The sequence below is a fragment of the Hyperoodon ampullatus genome (assembly GCF_949752795.1).
Source record: "Hyperoodon ampullatus genome assembly, chromosome: 10".
Lineage (NCBI taxonomy): Eukaryota > Metazoa > Chordata > Mammalia > Artiodactyla > Ziphiidae > Hyperoodon > Hyperoodon ampullatus.
The window spans coordinates 28207225-28232070 of record NC_136923.1 but is presented as its reverse complement, the minus strand read 5'-3'; the positions used below and the strand labels follow the sequence as shown (position 1 = coordinate 28232070).

At 45.0% G+C, this 24846-nt stretch overlaps 1 protein-coding gene across 2 annotated transcripts in view; it reads left to right on the top strand.

The window, feature by feature from the left end:
* The window catches only part of PTPRG (protein tyrosine phosphatase receptor type G), a gene marked incomplete at both ends in the record, with an annotated part of 742222 nt that overhangs the window by 602568 nt on the left and 114808 nt on the right, over positions 1-24846 (top strand). For both annotated transcript variants that reach the window (XM_079713343.1, XM_079713342.1), the window contains one exon: positions 314-506. In XM_079713343.1, the coding sequence (XP_079569469.1) occupies positions 314-506 (193 nt within the window). The remainder of the gene's footprint in view (positions 1-313; positions 507-24846) is intronic.

The window sequence follows — 24846 nt, the reverse complement described above, 5'->3', positions numbered from 1 at the left end:
TCTTGCTGGGGGCCGGAGGGGCGGTGAGGCTGCTGCAGAAAGACTGGGCCTCTTGTCTGAGACACAAACTGCGAAAGTTCTATATACCTGCAAATGAAGTGTTTTCCTGGTTAGTTGGCAGGACAGAAACTGCAGCCAGATAGGCCCATTGGCAGTGATTCCAGCAGGAAGCCTGTGTCCTGCTGGGTTTGTCCCACACGGCTTTGTCGGGCACTTCCTGCCATCTTGCGTTCTGGTCGCCCCTATTGGCTTTGGACCCCATAGCTTTCTAACCGATGTTCTTTTTTCTCCTTCTCTCTGGTTCTCTGTTCAGCTCGAGGCTTTTTATTCCATCTTCACCACGGAGCAGCAAGACCACGTCAAGTCAGTGGAGTATCTGAGAAATAACTTTCGGCCACAGCAGGGCCTGAACGACAGGGTGGTGTCCAAGTCTGCCGTCCGTGATGCCTGGAACCACGACATGACAGACTTCTTAGAAAACCCACTGGGGACAGAAGCCTCTAAAGGTACATTTGGATTAAGTGCCTCTGCACAGAGGAAGATTCCTTATCATAAATTACTTTAAATGAAAAGGTGTTCAGAACCAGCCAAGAATTGCAACATGCCGCTAAAAGCATGTTTCTGCGCTAAAAGTGACTTGTCTGGATGATAAATAGAAGCATTTGTGGGAATAACTTCAGTTAGATACTTTCAGAATCGCCCTTTTGACTAGTAACATATTACTTAGTCCTTCTCTCTGTAATTTAACCTTGTAGCATCAACCCTAACTAGTTGATGTCTTAAAGCTTTTTGGTGTCTTACTTTTTAACTGTTTCCCTGCCGTGATCAGGTGTTTGTCTCTGAGCTCAAACATCAGGACCTCAGACTTGCTCCCAACACCCCAATCTGCAGCTTTCTTACTAACTTCCATACCAGCCAAGAAGTCTCCCTCCAGCTCTCCACCCCCACCAGACATCACATGGCCTCTTTTTTTTTAAATTTATTTTTGGCTGCATTGGGTCTTCGTTGCTGTGGCGAGCGGGGGCTACTCTTCGTTGCAGCGCGCGGGCTTCTCATTGCGGTGGCTTCTCTTGTTGCAGCTCACAGGCTTCGGTAGTCGTGACACGTGGGCTCAGTAGTTGTGGCTCACAGGCTCTAGGTGCGCGGGCTTCAGTAGTTGTGGCACACGGGCTTAGTTGCTCCGCGGCATGTGGGACCTTCCCAGACCAGGGATCGAATCCGTGTCTCCTGCAGTGGCAGGCAGATTCTTAACCACTGCGCCACCAGGGAAGTCCTGGATGAGGGATTTATATCACGAGTGAGTATAATATCTGGTACCTCAGAATTGCTGACGTTACGACAATTACAAAGTTCTTTCCTAATAAATGGACTGAACATATGATATATCAGTTGTGCAGAGAGGAGGCATAGCCCTTCTTACCTAAGGAAGTTGGAGAGGATACTGGTTTCCATTGCATTAAGTTGTCAGAGTGGCCACGATCTTCCGCTGAATGGGCTTTCTCTGAATTTGAGCAGAGCCATGGACCCATCCTTAGATAGAGAGAATTGGTTCTTCATTTTACAAGGTTACAATGATCATGGTGTGTCCATTGCTGACCCTTAAGATGAGTGACTACTAAAATGTTTTGTGATCTTTCTAGACACAGAGAGAGATGTAGATGCACTCCTGTTTCTTTTTTAAACCTACTCTTGGAGTGTCACATACAGAAAAGTACACACATAATATGCACACAACTTGATTAATTTTCACCAACTGAATATACTTGAGTAACAAACACCCAGATCAAGAAACTGATATCATTTGCTTCCCAGAAGCACTTTCTTTTCTTCACTCTTAGACACTATCCTTTCCCAGGGGTAACTGTGGCCATGACTTAGCCTTGCCTCCTGGTCAATTTCATATAAATGGAATCAGTTGGTAAGTCCTCTTTTGTGTCTTGCTTCTTTTGCTTTACACTGGTTTGGAGAGTTATCTATGCTATTACACGCAGTTGTAGTTTGTTCTTTCTCATGGTTGAATTTCATTGTATGACTGCACCTGAATTTATTTATCCATTTCAATATACATGAATATATGGATTATTTCCATGTTTTGGTAATTATGAAAGTTCTTGAACATGGCTTTTAATGAGCATGTGGACATATCTCCGTTGGGTGTGCACCCAGCGGTAAAATGACTGCAGCCTAGAGGACACACATATTTTCAGATCTGGTTAGACACTGCCGAACAGTTTCCCAACATGACTATATGTACCGCTTTACACTTATGCCAGCAGTGTAAGATAGTTTTCTATTTTTTAAACATTTTTAAAGGCCTAATTTACATACCATAAAGTTCAGCTGTTGTGAATGTACAATTTAATAATTTTCAGTAAACTTATAGTTGTGCAGCCATCACCACATCCACTTTTAGAACACTTTCATCATCCCAGTAAGTTCCTTCATGCCCATCTGCAATCAATTCTTTCTCCTAACCTCAATTCCAGGCCACCTCTGATTTGCTTTTATCTTCCACTTGACATAGGATTTTAAGATTTATACATGTTGTAGCATGTATCAGTAGCTCATTTCTTTTTATTGATAAATAGTATCCCTGTTTGTTTTTTTTTCAATAACAACTTTATTGAGATTTAATTCACATACCATAAAGTCCATTCTTTTAGAGTGTATACTTCAATGGTTTTTTTTTTTTTTTGCGGTACGCGGGCCTCTCACTCCTGTGGCCTCTCCCGTTGCGGAGCACAGGCTCCGGATGCGCAGGCCCAGCGGCCATGGCTCACAGGCCCAGCCGCTCCGCGGCATGTGGGATCTTCCCGGACTGGGGCACAAACCCGTGTCCCCTGCATCGGCAGGCGGACTCTCAACCACTGCGCCACCAGGGAAGCCCCTCAGTGGTTTTATATGTTCACAAAAGTGTATACTCATCACTACTACCTACTTCAGAACATCTTTGTCACCCTCCAAAAGAAATTCCATACTCACTAGCAGTCACTCCTTTTTCTCCTGTCACTCCTTCTTTCCCAGCTCTAGGCAACCATGAACGTACTTTCTGTCTCTACGGATTTGCCTATTCTGGAGATTTCATATAAATGGAATTGTACAATATATGGCTTTTTGTCTCTGGCTTCTTTCATTTAGCATCATATTTTCAAGGTTCATCCATATTTAAGCATGTATTGAATTTCATTCCATTTTATGGCCAAATAAGATATCATTGTATGGATAGACCGCATTTTGCATATCCATTTATCAATTGATAGATTCCAGTTTCTGGCTCTTATGAATATCGCTGCTATGAACGTTCGTGTTCACATTTTTGTGTGGACATGTGTTTTCATTTCTCGTGGATATAAACCTAGGAGGAGAATTGCTGAGTCATAGGGCAACTCTTTGTTTACATTTTTTAAGAACTGCCAGACTTTTCCCAAAGCAGCTGTACCAGTGTACATTCCCATCGGCATTTTCGGAGGGTTCTGATTTCTCCACATCCTCACCAGCACTTGTTACACATCTTTTTTATTTTAGCCATCCTACTAGGTATGAGATAGTATCTCTTTGTAGTTTTGATTTGCACTTCCCTAATGACTAATGATGTCCCTATTTGTTTTTAAATGATGTTCCGATTTGTTTTAAATTTCATAAAACCATGGTCCATATGACCAAATGCTCCTCCTTGTATTCCCCAAGAAAATTCAGGTAATTGCATGGCACCAAAGGCTGAAAGCCAGCCACAGATGCTGGCAGTCATCAGGCAGCCTGGTGTGCTTAGATTATTGACCTTCGAAATCTGAGTAGAAAAGAGCCAGCATAAAAGGGGAGTCCCTTTCTCTTCTCCAGTCTAATGCAAAAAAGATATTAGAAAAGGAAGGGTGGTATTCTGTAATCTTCAGGTGATTCAAAAAGAACAAACCCTGTCTGATTGGCATTCTCTATCTGATCATTATTGGAAGCTTTTGGTGCCTAAGAGAGCTATGATGTTGAGCATAGAGCTGTGCATTTATTGGGCTATTGTCACAGAAGAAAGAAAAATTAATTAATTACATAGGGCAGGCATCAGTAAGCTTTTTTGGTTAAGGACCAGGTATTGGGTCATGTGATCTCTTGTTGCAACTACTCAGCTCTGCCACTGTAGCATGAAGGCAGCCGTAGACAATATATAAATAAGTAGGTATAGAAAATGTCTTCTAATAAAACTTTATTTGTAAAAATAGGTGGCAGTCCAGATTTAGCCTGGGGACCATAGTGTACTGACCCCTGCTCTAGGGAATGGCTCAAACTAAGATGGTGGAACCCCATCTTAGGCTTGTTTGAAGGTATTTTCACAGCGGCCGTGACTGTGAAAGTGTCCATTGGTTGGTTTTGCTTTTCCATGACACTACAAGATCCTAGGAACAATTAGACGTTTATTAACTTGGTAACCATTCACTGACCAATCCACCTTAAGACCTCTTCATCTTCCACTCCAGAAGTATAAGTGGAGCCTCTGTAGACTGAGCCCCACTTCCATTGTTCCCTGGCTGTGATCACTGACTAGTGTTCATTGAGCAGCACTGCAGGGGATACTTGAGTTGATGTGCCCCCACCCTGCCCTTCTGTCAGGATGATCAGACATACTAGAATAGAGGAAGCAGAATCAAGCCATTCAGTTACAAGCACGAGATGCATCGCCACATACAACACCAAAAGAAAGGGGGGGAAGTCATCTTAATATTGTATTGTTGCCGAAGAAAGATTTATAATGGATGTCATCTGTAAAAAATATAAAGCTTTAGTTTCCAGTAAATGGAAACAATATTTAGGCTTGGTGGATTGTTCGAGGGACATCCAATTCACCACTCTGCCCTTTGTCGGTAAATAACTTAGACAGACTTTTGGATTTAATGCGCTGTCATTTTAGTTATTCTGCAACACATCCCGGGCACATGGAAGAGCATTTCGGTGATTAAGTGCTGAATACTGTCTATTGTGAAGACTTTTGGAACAGTGAACAGAGAAAAATAACTTCCCTTCCAACAACATGAAACATATGGTTTATTAATTTAACAAAACCTGTTCAAACCACAGTGGAATCAAAACCACTTGATCTGATAATTTTATTTGATGGCTTAATTAAAGTGACACTGTATAATGTAATAAAAGCAAAGGAAATGAAGAGGACAGTGGATGGCCTTTGTCCCCTCCAGTCCCCTAAGCCAACGCTGTGGTTTTTGAGAATGGCTTTTGTTTTTGCTGATGGAGGGATCTCTTTGTCAGCTGCATTTTCAGTGCTAAAGATTGCTTCCTGTCTTGGTTAAAAGCAGTTTTTAAGGGCATGTACCAGTGTGTGAGAATGCCTAAATAACTAGCCTGTTTTAAATCAGAACACATCGAGAAAGAGCATCACATTTTCCACCCAAATTAGCAAACAAAGAAGGAAATCCATGATTGCTTTTAAAAGGAGTTTGACATTGAAATCATGGTTTTCTGCTATTTTGGGAGAAAATATTAATGTTGTTCTATTTTCAGTTTAATCATTTTCACTCACCACATTAATTAGCTTGAATTACTTTATCTTAATAAAAGAAGCTCTGATATGGAACATTTAATTCTTTTATAGGCAGCTGCCCTCCCAGAAACTTCCAGAAAGTTAGCTTGGTACTTTTAGTAACTTTCAACACAGAAAAGTGCTAAGGAAAGCACATGTTTAATGCAGCCGCTATGGAGTCTTTTTGACCCCCTTCTTTTAAAAATAACTATTACTAGCTATTAATTTTTAACCTGGGGAGTGATTAAGAAAGCAAGCAAAAAGTAGGGCTGTTTTTTTGTAAGACTCTCCAACATCCTGGGTGCTCATGCTTTTAAAGGTCATGCCATGTTCTATCAAACATTTTTACAGGCTCAGATATCCCAGGATGACTAATTTTATGTAAATAGATAGAGAGTTGGTGTAACTTGCCTTTGATTGGTTGACATAAAGTTGATATTTCATAGACATTTAACATAGCATTAACTACTTTGGGCTCATGTTTTCTAGCCAGTGAGTTTCTTTTCCCGTGTCAGGCATCTTCATCTACATTGAAGAGCTTTCTCTAGGGCTGTGCCTGGTACACCTATGCTTAAAAAGGCTACATAGGGGTTTTCATGGGCCAGGTGCTATGCTAGCCTTTTCCGTTCATATATGATTTATTCAATCCTCAGAACAACCTGTGCCAGGATGCACTTTCCATTTGTCAAATATTTGTTGAGCATCTACTATGAACAAGTTTTAGGCACTAGAAATAAAGCTGAACAAGGGAGAAGAGTCTCTAATGGAGCTTAAGTTTTAGGAGGAAGAAAGAAATAAAGAGGTCAGTGATAAAGCTCTTCAGTGGTGTTCTGCAGATCAAATCAGGTGGTTTGCTAAGAGTGGCAGACATGGTGAGGCCAAGGGGAAGAGAGCTTCCCTGGAGAGGGTGGGTTGGTCTGGATAAGGAGCCAGCCCTGCCAACTTCTGAGAGGGAAAGGTCCTTTTGCAAAGGCTCTGAGGCATGGGAACCCGCAAGATTGAAGTCTCAGAAGACTTTTCTTGGTAAGGCATTAAGACTGTGTTCTTATGACAGTGGCCTTTGGAGGAGTCTAAGCAAGGCTATGGAACCATCTGAACAGGTTTTTAGACCCATCACTCTGACTGTTATGTAAAGAATGTTTGCAGAGGACCTGGGGTGGAATCTGTAAGACCCGCAGGAGGCTGATGGAAATATTCCTGGCAGGACAACGGTGGTCGGATGAGGGTGATGCTGGTGGATCTAGAAGTGATCCGTTGGGGATGGATTTTGTAACAGAGCTTCTGAGATTTACTAACAGTTTGGATGGAGGATGGGTGGGGGTGAGCAAAGAGAGAAATGCAGTGTTACTGTTTCTCCTTAACGGATGAGGGGTCTGAGATTCAGAGAGAACAGGTGGTCGGTCATCCAGAGCCTCTCAGCCAGGAAATGGTAGAGCTGAGACTGAGATCCTCTTCTGTCCAAACACAGCATTCTTTCTATTTTCCAAGGGACTGCCAGCTTCCATATGAATCCACAAGAGGTGGTCTCTGTTTTAAATGGCATCAGGTGGCTTGAGCAACACAGTTTTATTATTATCTTTCTGTGAATGAAGGCACTTTAAAAGTCCTTGAGGCAATTGGGTGCTCTTCCTAAAGATCAAGTTTATCTTCCTGAAAGGAATCACTTTTCTCTGTCTTTATCTGCTTGGCTTGCTTTTGGCAGGTTATCTTGGGTCCTCGGGGCAGAGGTTACTGAGGTCTTGATCACAGGGTTAGTCCCTGGGAGGGTCAGTGCACCCACTTGATGTGGATGTTGGAGCCTCCTAGGCTAAGGATATTGTGCATCCTTGAATCAACAGGACCTAACACAGTACCTAAAATATAGTAGGTATACGGTCATTGTTCATTAAATGAATGAATGGGGAGACAATATAAGGGCAATGGGTAAGAATCTAGACTTTGGAGTCAAGCAAACCTGGACTCAAATTCCATGCCAATCATTTACTTCTGCACATCTGTGCTCTAGTTAATATCTAAGCCTCAGTTTCCTTTGTGTAAGATGGAGCTAATAATCACATCCCCTTCCTTGGCTTGTGGCCTTTTAAGTGAGACAGTATAGAGAACAAATAGTGCAGAGCCTGGGACATGGAAAGTACTCTGCAAATAACTGTACTTCCTTGTCTGTAGGTCAGCATTGGCTTTCAGGACAACCTATTACATGTGACGTGATCACTGGAGAACACATTTCAAAACAAGGGGACCACATTCTCTTCCAGTGAATCCCACGGCCCATAGCGTGGTCCACACGTCCTGCCCCCTCCCCAACCCCGCCTTGCACTTCACTTGTCTTCACATCCTGCACCTCAGTCCACCAGCCGCACTGCAGTTCCAGCAGCCTCTTCCCTGGAAGGCCCCGGCCTCACCTCTGTGCATCATCCATCCCTTGTCAGCCTTCAAGGCTCAACTCAGTGGTCCTTCCCCGTGAAGTTTCCTGGCTGCCTTGGCCCAGACACTGTCGGGGCACCAGTACCTTTCTTTTGTAGCATTCTCAGCGTTGGAATTTTACATTCATTTATGTATTTTTTTTCCTAATACCTAACTCTCCCACTACCTTGTAAGCTCATAAAGGGTAAAACTGTTTTTTTTTTTTTTCTTTTTTTTGTTGGAGAGAGGGTACAATGCTCACTGTTGGCGCCTTAGTAAATATTGGACTGGAGGGAATGATGATGGATGGATGGTTGGATGGATGGTTGGATGGATGGATGGATGGATGGATGGATGGATGGATGAAGCTAACCCACACATGGCAGGTGGCCAGGAGTAAAAAAGGTTCTTGCTACGAGAGTTGGCACAGTTGAGGCATTTATGATCTAGCCCAGGCTAGGTGCTCTAATGGGAGGAGCGTAACCAGGCATTTGGAGTAGGATTCCACACCACTTCCAGTACCTGAAATCAGAGAGGCTCCTAGGATTTGGGAAGCCATCTTCCAAATCCATTTGACCATAAGCCACTTGGATGGAAGTGTTGGTATCAAAACACCATGGAGAAAGGGCTTTCCTCTCTGTCCCAAGGAACAGCCACGTTTCCCAACCACTCCACCACTCCTAAAAGCAGAGAAAGGGAAGCACTGAAAGAGGCAGGCGCTGGTGTCAGGAGCCTCCCAGGCAGAACCATGTTATGGCTTGGGAGCCGTTGAGCTGATATTGTTAACAGATGCCAGGGCCCGCCTATTGTTTCCATACTTTATGAATATCACCTAATTACTTAATCCCCTGTCTCCAGGCAGGTAGGCAGAGTCTGATCTTCAGGGCCGACCTAGGCACCTCCTGTGGCTTCAGCTTTGCTCTGCTCTCCAGGAAAATCTTCCCTGACACTGGGTTTGTTTGTGTGAGCACCGTGGTGCTTATGAACTGCAATCTGGAGATTACTAAAGGCCACCAGCATCCCTCCTCCCAGAGGGACACACTTCCCCTTTCTGTCGCCAGCGAATGTTCACAGCCCATGGAGCGGTAAGCTCCGAGATTCTTGCGTGCATCTCCCTGTCCTCGGGGTCATAGGAGTCACGGTGGCTGGGAGGCAGACAATTTATCTTCTCCAGCCTTCCCACCGTTTCTTCTGTAAACCAACACAGGCTGGTTGAGGTAGTTTTTCTTCAGGTTCAGGGAACATGAGCCGAAACCTTGGCTTTCTCGGGTGCAAGCAATGTTGTCACTGCCCCAATCCTTGAGCCCATGTGTAAAGGCACAGTGGGGGAGACCATTATGAGGCCTCTGGGGTCATCTTTTTCTCTTCTAAGCACAGCCGGGGGTCATCACAGTTGCTGGCTTCTCTCCTGGGCCCTCTCTGACTGGTTTTGTGATTCCAAAGCACTGGCTTGGACCGAAATGAGTGTCTGGGCTGTCCCATGTCATGTCTATGCCTGTGTAGACAAGGTGCCGTCTGTACATCTGACACCAGGTGCTAACAGGTATCATCTATCAAGTACACAGAGCCCTCTGATTTCCATGCAAAGGCTTCCGGGAAAAGAGGAGCCTTCTCCATGAGGAGTGTACTGAGCATCTCAAACTGTTGGTCTTCACCAGCCAGCTAGAAGCCCAGTTCCTCAGAGCATAAGGATCCGTATGCCTGGGGTGGCCAGGAGGTCAGGGTGGCTCCGTCCCTTCCAAGTGCTGCACAGGTGATTTCCCACTGGGGCCCACTAGGGGCGCTGCTTATTCGCAGCCTGGTCTCTCCACTTAAAGTGGCAGGCTCCCTGATCTCTTGGGTCCTCTTGACCAAGCCTTGGAGGCGCTGCTTGAGGCCAGTCTCCAGGTGTGGAAGATCCTGGAACCATGCCAGAGAGGGCCATCCTTACCAAATGACCCAGGTGCCACATCTGGGGGTTGGAACAAGGTTGGCATTTAAACAATGGAGCTCATCCAATGGCCTCCCTGAACCAGAACAAGTAAGAGAGGCAGGTGCCAAGGAAGAATCAGAAATTCAAAGCTAGTAAGGTGAATGTCGGGAGACATTAAAAGGAGAACTCTCCTTTTAAATATAGTGGGTCCCTAAGTGATACCTAATTCTAAGAGAAAAATTATTTTAAGGACCAAATTGAAACAAAGGAGGCGGGCATCTTGGCCTATTGAGTCACAGTCATCTAGAATCAAGAATTTAAATAAAAGCCTGGCTAAACCCTTCAGTGTGGGTCACTGGTTGATCTCTTTTTTTTTTTTTTTTTTTTTTTTTACATTTAATCACTTTTTTTTTAATGTATACAGCAGGTTCTTATCAGTCATCAATTTTATACACATTAGTGTATACATGTCAATCCCAATTGCCCAATTCATCCCGCCACCACCATCCCCCACTGCCGCTTCCCCCCCTTGGTGTCCATACGTTTGTTCTCTACATCTGTGTCTCAATTTCTGCCCTGAAAACCGGTTCATCTGTACCATTTTTCTAGGTTCCACATATATGCGTTAATATACGATATTTGTTTTTCTCTTTCTGACTTACTTCACTCTGTATGACAGTCTCTAGATCCATCCACGTCTCAACAAATGACCCAGTTTTGTTCATTTTTATGGCTGAGTAATATTCCATTTTATATATGTACCACATCTTCTTTATCCATTCGTCTGTCGATGGGCATTTAGGTTGCTTCCATGACCTGGCTATTGTAAATAGTGCTGCAATGAACATTGGGGTGCACGTGTCTTTTTGAATTATGGTTTTCTCAGGGTATATGCCCAGTAGTGGGATTGCTGGATCATATGGTAATTCTATTTTTAGTTTTTTAAGGAACCTCCATACTGTTCTCTGTAGTGGCTGTATCAATTTACATTCCCACCAACAGTACAAGAGGGATCCCTTTTCTCCACACCCTCTCCAGCATTTGTTGTTTGTAGCTTTTCTGATGATGCCCATTCTAACTGGTGTGAGGTGATACCTCATTGTACTTTTGACTTGCACTTCTCTAATAATTAGTGATCTTGAGCAGCTTTTCATGTGCTTCTTGGCCATCTGTATGTCTTCTTTGGACAAATGTCTATTTAGGTCTTCTGCCCATTTTTGGATTGGGTTGTATGAGCTGTTTATATGTTTTGGAGATTAATCCCTTGTCCGTTGATTCGTTTGCAAATATTTTCTCCCATTAGGAGGGTTGTCTTTTCGTCTTGTTTATGGTTTCCCTTGCTGTGCAAAAGCTTTTAAGTTTCATTAGGTCCCATTTGTTTATTTTTGTTTTTATTTCCATTACTCTAGGAGGTGGATCAAAAAAGATCCTGCTGTGATTTATGTCATAGAGTGTTCTGCCTATGCTTTCCTCTAAGAGTTTGATATTTTCTGGCCTTACATTTAGGTCTTTAATCCATTTTGAGCTTATTTTTGTGTATGGTGTTAGGAGGTGTTCTAATTTCATTCTTTTACAAGTAGCTGTCCAGTTTTCCCAGCACCACTTATTGAAGAGACTATCTTTTCTCCATTGTATATCCTTGCCTCCTTTGTCATAGATTAGTTGACCATAGGTGTGTGGGTTTATCTCTGGGCTTTCTATCTTGTTCCATTGATCTATGTTTCTGTTTTTGTGCCAGTGCCATATTGTCTTGATTACTGTAGCTTTTGTAGTATAGTCTGAAGTCAGGGAGTCTGATTCCTCCAGTTCCGTTTTTTTCCCTCAAGACTGCTTTGGTTATTTGGGGTCTTTTGTGTCTCCATACACATTTTAAGATTTTTTGTTCTAGTTCTGTAAAAAATGCCATTGGTAATTTGATAGGGATTGCATTGAAGCTGTAGATTGCTTTGGGTAGTATAGTCATTTTCACAATGTTGATTCTTCCAATCCAAGAACATGGTATATCTCTCCATCTCTTGGTATCATCTTTAATTTCTTTCATCAGTGTCTTACAGTTTTCTGCATACAGGTCTTTTGTCTCCCTAGGTAGGTTTTTAACCTAGGTATTTTATTCTTTTTGTTGCAGTGGTAAATGGGAGTGTTTCCTTAATTTCTCTTTCAGATTTTTCATCATTAGTGTATAGGAATGCAAGAGATTTCTGTGCATTAATTTTGTAGCCTGCAACTTTACCAAATTCATTGATTAGCTCTAGTAGTTTTCCGGTGGCATTTTTAGGATTCTCTATGTATAGTATCATGTCATCTGCAAACAGTGACAGTTTTACTTCTTCTTTTCCAATTTGTATTCCTTTTATTTCTTTTTCTTCTCTGATTGCCATGGCTAAGACTTCCAAAACTACGTTGAATAATAGTGGTGAGAGTGGACATCATTGTCTTATTCCCGATCTTAGAGGAAATGCTTTCAGTTTTTCACCATTGAGAATGATGTTTGTTGTGGGTTGTCATATATGGCCTCTATTACATTGAGGTAGGTTCCCTCTATGCCCACTTTCTGGAGAGTTTTTATCATAAATGGGTGTTGAATTTTGTCAAAAGCTTTTTCTGTATCCATTGAGATGATCATATGGTTTGTCTTCTTCAATTTGTTAATATGGTGTATCACATTGATTGATTTGCGTATATTGAAGAATCCTTGCATCCCTGGGATAAATCCCACTTGATCATGGTGTATGATCCTTTTAATGTGTTGTTGGATTCTGTTTGCTAGTATTTTGTTGAGGATTTTTGCATCTATATTCGTGAGTGATATTGGTCTGTAATTTTCTTTTTTGTAGTATCTTTGTTTGGTTTTGGTATCAGGGTGTTGGTGGCCTCATAGAATGAGTTTGGGAGTGTTCCTTCCTCTGCAATTTTTTGGAAGAGTTTGAGAAGGATGGGTGTTAGCTCTTCTCTAAATGTTTGATAGAATTCACCTGTGAAGCCATCTGATCCTGGACTTTTGTTTGTTGGAAGATTGTTAATCCCAGTTTCAATTTCATTAGTTGTGATTGGTCTGTTCATATTTTCTATTTCTTCCTGGTTCAGTCTTGGAAGGTTATACCTTTCTAAGAATTTGTCCATTTCTTCCAGGTTGTCCAATTTATATTGCATAGAGTTGCTTGTAGTAGTCCCTTAGGATGCTTTGTATTTCTGCGGTGTCTGTTTTAACTTCTCCTTTTTCATTTCTAATTTTATTGATTTGAGTCCTCTCCCTCTTTTTCTTGATGAGTCTGGCTAATAGTTTATGAATGTTTTTTTATCTTCACAAAGAACCAGCTTTTAGTTTTATTGATCTTTGCTATTGTTTTCTTTGTTTCTATTTCATTTATTTCTGCTCTGATCTTTATGATTTCTTTCCTTCTGCTAACTTTGGGTTTTGTTTGTTCTTCTTTCTCTAGTTCCTTTAGGTGTAAGGTTAGATTGTTTATTTGAGATTTTTCTTGTTTCTTGAGGTAGGCTTGTATAACTATAAACTTCCCTCTTAGAACTTTTGCTGCATCCCATAGGTTTTGGATTATCGTGTTTTCATTGTCATTTGTCTCTAGGTATTTTTTGATTTCCTCTTTGATTTCTTCAGGGATCTCTTGGTTATTGAGTAACGTATTGTTTAGCCTCCATGTGTTTGTGTTTTTAACACTTTTTTCCCTGTAATTCATTTCTAATCTCATAGCATTGTGGTCAGAAAAGATGCTTGATGTGATTTCAGTTTTCTTAAATTTACTGAGGCTTGATTTGTGACCCAAGATGTGATCTATCCTGGAGAATGTTCTGTGCGCACTTGAGAAGAAAGTGTAATCTGCTGTTTTTGGATGGAATGTCCTATAAGTATCAATTAAATCTATCTGGTCTATTTTGTCATTTAGAGCTTCTGTTTTCTTATTTATTTTCATTTTGGATGATCTGTCCATTGGTGTAAGTGAGGTGTTAAAGTCCCCCACTATTACTGTGTTACTGTCGATTTCCTCTTTTATAGCTGTTAGCAGTTGTCTTATGTATTGAGGTGCTCCTATGTTGGGTGCATATATATTTATAATTGTTATATCTTCTTCTTGGATTGATCCCTTGATCGTTATGTAGTGTCCTTCCTTGTCTCTTGTAACATTCTTATTTTAAAGTCTATTTTATCTGATATGAGTATTGCTATTCCAGCTTTCTTTTGATTTCCATTTGCATGGAATATCTTTTTCCATCCCCTCAGTTTCCATCTGTATGTGTCCCTAGGTCTGAAGTGTGTCTCTTGTAGACAGCATATATATGGGTCTTGGTTTTGTATCCATTCAGCAAGCCTGTGTCTTTTGGTTGGAGCATTTAATCCATTCATGTTTAAGGTAATTATTGATATGTATGTTCCTATGACCATTTTCTTAATTGTTTTGGGTTTGCTTTTGTAGGTCCTTTTCTTCTCTTGTGTTTCCCACTTAGCAAAGTTCCTTTAGCATTTGTTGTAGAGCTGGTTTGGTGGTGCTGAATTCTCTTAGCTTTTGCTTGTCTGTAAAGCTTTTGATTTCTCCATCGAATCTGAATGAGATCTTTGCTGGTAGAGTAATCTTGGTTGTAGGCTCTTCCCTTTCATCACTTTAAGTATATCATGCCACTCCTTTCTGGCTTGTAGAGTTTCTGCTGAGAAATCAGTTAACCTTATGGGAGTTCCCTTGTATGTTATTTGTCGTTTTTCCCTTGCTGCTTTTAATAATTTTTCTTTGTCTTTAATTTTTGCCAATTTGATTACTATGTGTCTCAGCATGTTTCTCCTTGGGTTTATCCTGTATGGGACTCGCTGCACTTCCTGGACTTGGGTGGCTATTTCCTTTCCCATGTTAGGGAAGTTTTCGACTACAATCTCTTCAAATATTTTCTGGGGTCCTTTCTCTCTCTCTTCTCCTTCTGGGACCCCTATAATGCGAATGTTGTTGCATTTAATGTTGTCCCAGAGGTCTCTTAGGCTGTCTTCATTTCTTTTCATTCTTTTTTCTTTATTCTGTTCTGCAGCAGTGAATTCCGCCATTCTGTGTTCCAGGTCACTTATCCGTTCTTCTGCCTCAGTTATTCTGCTATTGATTCCTTCTAGTGTAGTTTTCATTTCAGTTATTGTATTGTTCATCTCTGTTTGTTTGTTCTTTAATTCTAGTTGATGTCTTGATATGGCCATTGGGATCACTTAAAAAGATAGCTCACGGGATCTTAGATCTTGGATGGTGTTTAGTAAAGTCTCGCAGTGCTGAGGACAGCTATAGGACGCTACATGACCCAAGTGTTTCTGCATGATAAACGAGGCCATAACATCATCTCAGCCATGGGAAGTAGGAAACTTGTCCAGCTTCAGTATAAGTGTGCTGGGCATTTGCACACCTTCATCCTTGTTTGTATAGACCCTTGGTTGGAGCCTATGACTAGAGCAAGGCTGCAGGAGAAGTTAAGAGGTACCATGTAGAAAGGATGCTGTGCTCAGTTAAAGGGGGATAGGTCCTCTGTGCCCTTTTGGCAGAAAATCACAGCATGTTAAAGTTGGAAAGGAGGGAAGGGCTTTGGGGCACATGGAATCCAGCCTTCCACCCAGTGTCTGAGAAGCAGCTGTTCTCAAGAAAGGCCTGGATGATGCACACTCTGGACTTTGCCACCTCCCTGAGTGCCAAGCTGAACAGTGCTTTCCCCTGCACAGGACAGAGGCACTTCCCCTGGCCTTTAGCTCTCAGCGGCAGAGGGATATCGCATAGAAGATGGACTCCAAGGAAGTAGGTCAGGAATAACATAATGGGGAAAGTCAAACCTGTGTACTTGGAGGACTCTGGCTGCTGCTGTTGTATTTTGAGCATGTGGCTCCATCATATGCACAGTGTAAGAAAGTTTTCCAGTTTGCTGTCTTCCAGGGTAGTTGCCACAGAGCTTCTAATGCTCAGTTTTTGGCTGATAAACGGGATTGCACACCAAGGCTTGTTCGTGGGAGCGGAGAGGATACTGTGGGGTGGTGTAGGAAAGAACTCCACAGGTGTATTAGGGAAACTTAGTTCTCCCTCCTGAGTAGGTTCTCTGCCTCTTGTGTGTTTCTCCTTTACTTTTACGCAGAATCCTTCACTTCTGTTCACCAGATATGGGGGCAGGGGTTTCCACACAACAAGCAATTCTCTCAACACCAGCTGGGTGTCCTACGGTGTAACTCCATCCCAACACTGGCCTCTGTCCCACAGGACTGCTTCCACCCCACTTCAGATGCCAGTCGCAAGTAGGAGATCCCCAAATTACCCGTAACTTCTGTCCGATTTGGTTACAAATTGGAGGTACCCACGATTTCCTCCTCTGGTTTGATTAATTTGCTAGAGTGGCTCACAGAACTCAGGGAAGCACTTATTTACATTTACCAGTTTATTAAAAGATATGACACAGGGTACAGATGAACAGCTGGATGAAGGGAAACATAGGGCGAGGTCTGAGCCGGTCCTGAGCACAGGAGCTTCTGTCGCCATTGAGTTGGGTGTGTTCACCCCGCCAGTGTATGGATGTGTTTTCTTCTTTGTTTGAAGGAAACAAAAACTCTAACTTGAAAAAGATATATCCACCCGCATGTTCATTGCATTATTTACAAATACCCAAGATAAGGAAACAACCTAAGTGTCCATTGATAGGTGAAAGGATAAAGAAAATGTGGTATCTGTATAATGGAATATTATTAAGCCATAGAAAAGAATGAAATCTTGCCATTTGCAACAACATGGGTGGACTTTGAGGGCATCATGCTAGGTGAACTAAGTCAGAGAAAGATAAATACCATATGATCTCACTCATATGTGAAAACAAAAACCGAGCTCATAGATACAGGCAACTGACAGGGGTGGGGGTGGGAGAAAGGAGTGAACTGTTTTTTCGATTGTTTTTTAGTTTAAATAAACTGAATGATTGTTTTAAAATAAATTTTAAAGAAGAATAAGAGATGCTCCTAGTATCACTTCGGAAGTTACAAGGGTTTTAGGAGCCCTATGCTGGGAACCTGGGGCAGAGACCAATATGTATATTTTCTGTCATCTCATAACAGGTTAGAGCTTGCATTATTTAAGACACCTTAGATTTAAAACTTGAAAGCAGTTGCCCTAGTGCTTGGGGGAACTTGGGGTCTCCCACATCATGAGAAAGTGGTCCTCCAGCAATGTCTGGCCAGAGCTGCCCAGGGATGAACCCAGCTCCACACACTTCACTTCCTTTGAGACCTGGTCTCAACCGTCCTCCTTCTCATTCTCTGCTTGTCAAGCCATGCTAGTTTTCTTTCCAGTTTTCCCGCCTGAGGGCCTTTGCATGAGCTGTTTTTCTGTCTGCCATATCTAAGCCTCCTTCCTTCCTGCTCATTTTCTTTTTTTATAAATTTATTTATTTTTATTTGTGGCTGCATTGTGTCTTCGTTGCTGTGCTTGGGCTTTCTCTAGTTGCAGCGAGCAGGGGCTACTCTTTATTGTGGTGCACGGGCTTCTCATTGTGGTGCCTTCTCTTGTTGCGGAGCATGGGCTCTAGGCATGTGGGCTTCAGTAGTTGTGGTGCGTGGGCTCAGTAGTTGCGGTGCACGGGCTCTGTAGTTGTGGCTCACGGGCTCTAGAGCGCAGGCTCAGTAGTTGTGGTGCACGGGCTTAGTTGCTCCGCGGCATGTGGGATCTTCCCGGACCAGGGCTCGAACCCGTGTTCCCTGCATTGGCAGGTGGATTCTTAACCATTGAGCCACCGGGGGAGTCCCTTCCTGCTCATTTTATAAACACCTAATCAGTTCAAACATCACTGTGCTCAGTAAGCGTTTCCTAACCAATCCCTCAAATCTAGGTCAGGGTCTTTATTAAACCTTTTTACAGAATTCCTGTAATAGTTTACTTAAAAGCATGTAATCACATAATCCTTACTGCCATGAGTGTCTAACCTTTTTGGTGCCATGGGCTCTTTCAGCCATCTGGTGAATCCCATGGGGGCGTGCCGCACCCTGCACCACCACAGCTATTTCCAGCCTCCCCGTGATGGCTTGAGGGACCAAGAGCTTAGTCTGTATTTCTGATGGGGGAGAATGGTTACTTGGGCTGCGCCCAGTTTTCGAGGGCCTCTAAGGAGTTGGAGGCTGCTCTGGAAATTGTCAAGAGACCCACACTCTCATCTGTCATTGTGAACAAAGAAAAGCAGGAAGGCAGAGGGAGTGGGAAGGAAGCTTTTTGTGCCAAGTATTGTTAACCAGGGAAGAAGCACAGACCTGAGCCGTAGTAGTGATGCATTGTGTCTGCGTGGGACAGTTTTCACCTTTTAAGCACTTTTGAGTTACCCTCCTGACCTCTTCATTGCCGTCCTGCAGATAGGAAGATAGATGTGGGAGGTGTTTGTGGCTAGAACGTATGTGGTGCTGCACCCCCGTCCCCTCTGGTATGGACTACTACAGGCTGCGTTCTAGTTCCCAGTGCTCCTCTCACTCAGGGTCCTCAGCCCAGCCCAGTGACTTGGTCTCTCTGGACCCAGTGTCTTCCTTCATCTTCAGGGGAGAGGGTGCCCTTGTGGACCGTCTGAGAGGAAGACACGGAGCCTGGCCTGTGGCGTGTGCTTGGCAACTCCAAGTAGAGAGAGTTCGGGTGTTGTAATCCCCAAAATGCCAGAGCTGGGCTCCGGCTTTGATCTGGTTCCGGCACCTTCGCCCATGCGGTTTCCCTTTCATGAGCTCCCGGGCGTGGAGGGGGGAAGATGACACCCCGGAGTCCCAAGATGCCAGGTTTGAAGTCCTACGCGCGATGGGCTTTGGGGGATTTTGTGTTTACCTAGACCTTTTGGATACAGCCCTTCAAAAAGAGAAATCCTTCCCTGAGGCCATTTCTTTGGAAATTTCCCCTAAAGGCAATAGATAAAGAAATGACAGGCATTTGAGCTGTCTGAGGCTAGGCTGGTGGCTTTGTTCAGCTGAGAGGTTCCCTTCTGCTGAAGAGGAGACGGGGCTCCTGCTCTCCTGCCCTGCCAGGCAGGCGGGTCCCTGGTGGGCGGCGTCTGTCTCCCCTGTGGTCCTCCGCTGGGCTGGTGTATGATGTCATCGCACCCCACCCCGCAGGAGGCAGCAGTTTCTTGTCTGTTGACAAGCTCCGTAAGACACGGATGGCACCGAATCGCTATGTTTGAGCAGTGCTGTTCACCTGATGCCTGGTCAGTAAGTGGCCCGTTGCCTTACGTGTGAAACTTGGAGGGGTCCAGTGGTGGGAGGAGGCCCCAGGGAGGACTTCAAATCCAAATCGTTGAAGGCACTTGGAAGTTACACTAACTTTCACAGAGAAAGGGTCCCGTTAATTGATCTCAAACGCCCCAAAGGAAGAGGATTGTGGGTAGGGGAATCTCTCATTTATTTGTGGAACCACTGAGAAAATATCCTTGACATTGATTGAGAATCAGAGGACCTTGGGTGCTCTGCTAGAAGCCTCTTCATAATTTAACGAAGGCTGGGGTCCTAATTACAGGTGGTTCAGAATGAAGGCAGGGTTTCTCAGAGCTGGTAGAGCATCATCCAAGATGCCTGTGAAATGCAATCAGACACCAGTGAGAAGGTAATCAGGCCCCCAGAGGGGAGGCTGACGTCAGGAGCACCTCACAGGGGACATTTGTTTAGAGAGCCGGGTGTGGTGTCTCCCTCACGGTTAAAAGGCTTTGATTTTGTGCAGAAGGATGTGTCAAGACGATTGGCCAACTCCCTGTGTTAGGTGCATTTGCAGTGGCCATTTGTCAGAGGTGTTGGGCACCTGTTCTCCGCCTAAGGCCGGGCCCCTGGTGCTTGTTTTAGATCAGAGGGAAACTCACCTGGCCTTGGGGGCCAGGCAGCTGTGGGTGAAGGCAGGGGGGAGGGGCGGGGACTGTGGCAGATGTGAGCACACACACCTGTCTGAAGGGGGCCTGCCCTGCCACCCAGGAAACCACTGCTGTGTGTGGTTGCAGGCCCAGTTTAAAAAGCCAGCTTTATATGTTTTCAAAACACTGTGTGGGCCTGGCAGCTTGTCCCCTGCGTGTGCCACTGGGTGTCAGGCCCTCAGATTCTGGTTGACCCACAGCTTTCTCTGTGATCGTTACCCCAGCTCTGTGAGGAGGATATTATTACCTGGTACTAGCCACCCATTTTACAGATGAGAACCCAAGGGTGCATATGAGTCTGGCTCCAAAGCCCACCCTTTATTATACGAGCTCTTCTAAACTGTCCCTTCTGTGATGTACCACAGCGCTGCTTTTGTCTGTGGTACTTGGAATTTGGGGGGAGGTTTTGTTGGAAGGAAGGATGTGCATCCCTGGAAAGGCTGGCAAAGCTTGGAAGCACAAGGCACGAGTTCTTGGGAGGGTGTCTGGTCATCTCACCTCCCCCAGGGGCGTGATGAGCGCGTTGAGGGAGGGGGCCGAGGGGCCCGGGGAGCACAGAGGAGACCTCGGCAGGGAAGCCGGAGCTTCAGGGAGACACTGGGTGTGGGCTGGCCACAGAGGAGTCGGTGAGGAGGGGGTGGAGGGCGGTGGGGTCAGAGACGTGGAAGGGGTCATGTCCCATGGGACCTGTGGGCCAGGGCAGGACCAAGGGATCGATTCCGTACACTCAGAGCGCCATTCGTTCAGCCCAAATTTACAGGGAGCCCACTGCGTGCTAAGCTCTGATTTAGTACCGAGGACGGTGTAGCAAACAAGACAGGAAGTGTGCAGCCTCGTGGAGCTTACATTCTAGTAGGGGAGTGTGATGGCTCATTACAGCAGTCCACGAGGTCAGCAGTATCACGCCACGTAGTCCTGAGCGCAGGAAGATCTCAGCTCTACAGGGGAGGGAGCCTCTCAGGCTGTGGGAGGGGCAGAATACGGCACAAACAACACAAGTGCAGTCGGTAAAAGTGTTTCAAACAAAGGTTTGGCCTCCCTTTAGCTTCTATGTCTGGAATCACCAAACCACTGATCCACAGGCCAAAACTCTCCCACCAGCACCTCCTGTACAGCCAGGAGCTGAGAGTGGTGTTTCTATGTTAAAAAGTTGAAAAAAATGAAAAGAAGAAAGTTTGATGACACATGAAAATGGTATGAAATGGCAATGCAGGGTCCATAACCAGTTTCATTGCAGCAGAGCCACGCCCATCATGTCCGGATGACCTCAGCTGCTTCTGTACTTCATAGGCAGAGCTGCGTAGTTGTGACAGAGACCATATGGCCGGCAAAGCCAAGCACACTTACTGTCCTGCCCTTTACAGAGCAAGTATGCCAACCTCTGTTCTGGGTCCTCCTTGTAATCTGCAAATGCTTCCTCCAAATCTGTCCCAGAAAAATCCAGCCTCTCAGGGAGGTGAAGAGCAGAAGGGAATTTTCTATTCCACCTGCTCTTCCCTTAGGCCGAGATGGGCGAACCTCAGCCTACACGCCTCTGGCCCAGCGCTCCCATGTGTAGCCTCAGACAAGTGTGGATCTTTGGAGGCCCCTCAGTTACGGAATTCCCCACCTCCGCCCCAGCAGGCTGTCCAGTGGTGAAGACTGTACGCTCCCACTGCAGGGGGCACGGTTCAATCTCCGGTCAGGGAACTAATGTCCCGCATGCTGCACAGCGTGGCCCAAAAAAAGGTGGTCCTGTTAGATTGAAGCAAGGCTGTCCTCTTTTGTGAGCCTAAACCAGTATTTTCTAGTCCATTGAGACAGTGGGATTCTGTACTTTCATTCAGAACAGTATTACCAAGCTCTTCTTGACAAGGCAACATATCCATGACTTAGTAAAATACAACAAGAACAACAAATTCGCTCACAGGGCCATAATGCATTGTATCCCATTTACATCAGATTGTATGTATGTGTTTTATTTTATTATTATTATTTTTTTTTCGGTACGTGGGCCTCTCACTGTTGTGGCCTCTCCCGTTGTGGAGCACAGGCTCCGGACGCGCAGGCTCAGCGGCCATGGCTCACGGGCCCAGCCGCTCCGCGGCATGTGGGATCTTCCCGGACCGGGGCACGAACCCGTGTCCCCTGCATCGGCAGGCGGACTCTCAACCAGTGCGCCACCAGGGAAGCCCCATGTATGTGTTTTTACACATGCATGAAGACGTTGGATCCCCAGAAAGTTAACAGTGCTTGTCTCTGGATACTGGGATTTTGGGTGATTTTTTAAAACTTTCTTCTTCTTACTTTTTTGGATGACTTGGATTCTTTTTAAAAACATTAACATGAATCATCTTAATGAGCAAAGAAAAAGCCAGCTATTTTTATTTCAAAGAATAAATAAGAAGAATGGTTGCATCCGCATGTGGGTGATAGGATTATTTGTGTGGTTATGATGTAACTGTTAAGAGATACGTGCATCCCCATACGGCTCACGCCTAATTGGAGCAGGGGGGTGATGGCTTCAGAATGAAGGAGATAAGTAAAAACATAGGGGGAGGTGAGAAAAGATGTAGAAGTCAGAAAATCTGACATGTCATCATTGGAAGGACACGAGCTTCCGAGTATATAAATCTCCTTGGTTCATTATTGGTACTTGGAAAGATGGGAGCATAGATCTTTCCCTGATTCCTCCCCCTTCCCAGCCCCGCCCTCTTGAGAAACTGTAAACCACTTAGACGTTAGGGTATTTTAAAATGGTATGTGAGCGCCACCTAGTGTCCGCGCTCTGTCATTTCACCCCCTGTCTCTGTGGGAGCCTTAACATCACATTCTTTCTTTGATGTCCCTGTTCTGGTGGCATTTGCTCAGCAGGCAGCGAAATGCCTCCCGGGGTTCTGCAGGGCAGTGGGGATGCCTCATTAATTTATCCCTCCCTTCTTGTCTCAGTTGCACAAAGCGAATCTGTCCGACTGAAGCAGGGTTTGGCAGTCGAAGAGCAAAAGGCTGCCTCCCTGTCAAAACCAATCTCCGCTTTGCTCCGTCAGCCAGCTGCTTAGAGCTGGGTCCCTGCTTCTCTGGCAGGAAAGCCATCCTCCCCAGGGCTGCCTTGGGCTTGGGGCTCTTGAGGAGCAAATAGGGGACTCTGGCTCATGGTGGGCTGCTTGGCTTGTAGATGGGCTCCTGGGAGAAGCCAGAACCAAGCCCCACGTCCCCTGGCCTGTCCCCTCCAGGGGTGCTCCCCTCCTGCCCCCCAAACCCCAGCATCGTCCTCACTGCGTCCCTCACCCTCATGCCTCTCCTTGTCCAGCGCATTGCCAGGCTTTGCCTCTATCTGCTCTAGAACCTGCTGTCTCCTGTTCTCTCCTAGGTGGACAAGCACCCAGCCATCTGCAGCACCTCCTGACAGGCTTCTCTGCCCCTCTCTTAGCCCCTCTGGGTTCTTCTTTGCTCAGCTGAAGCTCCGGGGAGCTTTGTAAAGTGTACACCTGCCTGCGTCGTTCTCTGGTTCACATCCTTCCCGTGGCTTCGGAGTGCTGTAGGGGAAAGGCCAGAATTTTCATCTGGGCCTGCGAGGCTTCCCGCTCCACTGGCCTCCCTTGATCCAGCCCCACTGCCTTCCTTTGGGCCCCTCAGGCCTTCTCCCTGCTGAGGTCCCTTGGCCGGCCTCCCCTCTTCCCCTGACCCCCACGTAGTGAATCTCCACGCAGTTCTCAGTTGGATGCACCTGCCTCTAAAGAGTCTTCCCTGGACCCTGTAGCATGAATCCAGTCTCCCTAGAAAGTACTTGGAAAATACAGCGTTCCTCTCCTCCCCTCCGCGCAGCCCATCCTGGTGTGTGATAGTAGCTGCACACGTGTCATTCTCTGATGAATTCCCATCTCCCCCTTTAGACCTGTAGCTCTCAGGGGTGTTTGGCCCCCCAGGGACATTTGGCGATACCTGGGGATATTTTTGTTGTTTTAACTTGGGGGCAGTGCTACCGTCATCTAGTGGGTAGAGGCCCAGGATGTTGCTAAACATCCTACAGTGCACGTGACAGCCCCCAAGAGCAAAGAATCTTCTGGCCCAAGGGGCCAGTGGTGCTGAGGTTGAGAAACCCTGCTTCAGAATGGAAGCCCTGTGCGGGCAGGAACCAAGGCCACTGGGAAAGAGCACATTTGAAGGACCAAAATGTCGCTGTTAATGGCCGACTTGATACTCTCAGCCCTTAAATGGGTTTGTTAGTAGATAGATATAGAGCCACCACATTCCTTCAAACCTGCTGGCCACAAGGAATAAACAGGGGCATTAGCCTGACTTTTCCTTTGCCCTGCATCAGGATAGTTACACAGAGCCCTGCTGGTCCAGAGAAAGTCGTCCTGGTTTTTTGTGCCTTTGCTTTAAAATTATTTAAAGTCTCATTTTGCATTGTACTTGTTTACAGTCTGATCTATTTACAATAAAATGTCATCTACAATTTTAGTTTGTTGGGACATTCCACATGTCAGGTGGCCTGGCTTCTAAAAAAATTCATTGTGGAAGAAGAGGCCAGATGAGAATGCTAGATTAAAAGAGGTTGAAGCATTAGAACACTGAATGTGACATGTCATGTGGGCGGAGAAACAGTTATATAAACAATCTTTTGGAGACCGTTGGGGAAATTTGAATAGGGATGATGTAAATGTCAGATAATATCAAGTTAGTGTTTATTTTCTTAGGTATGACAGTAGTCAGCTTGGGCTGCTGTAACAATCAGCATAGACTGGGTGTCTTACAAACAACAGAAATTTATTCCTCACCGTTCTGGAGGCTGGGAGGTCTAAGATCAAGGTGCTGGTAGACTCACTGTCTGGTGAGGACTTGCTCCCTGGTTCACAGACAGCCGTCTTCTCACTATGTCCTCACATGGCAGAAGGGGTGAGGGAGCTCTCTGGGGCCTCTTATGAGGACATTAATCCCACCCATGAGGGCTCCACCGCCGTGATCTAATTGTCTCCCCAAGCTCGACGCCCTAATACCCTCCCATTGGGCATTCGGTTTCAGCACATGAATTTGGGGGGCACACAGACACTCAGACATTGCCATTATAGAGGAGAATGTCCTTATTCTTAGGAGATACAGACCTGAGTTTAAGGAGTGAAGTTCAGAATGTCTGCAACTTGCTTTCAGTGAC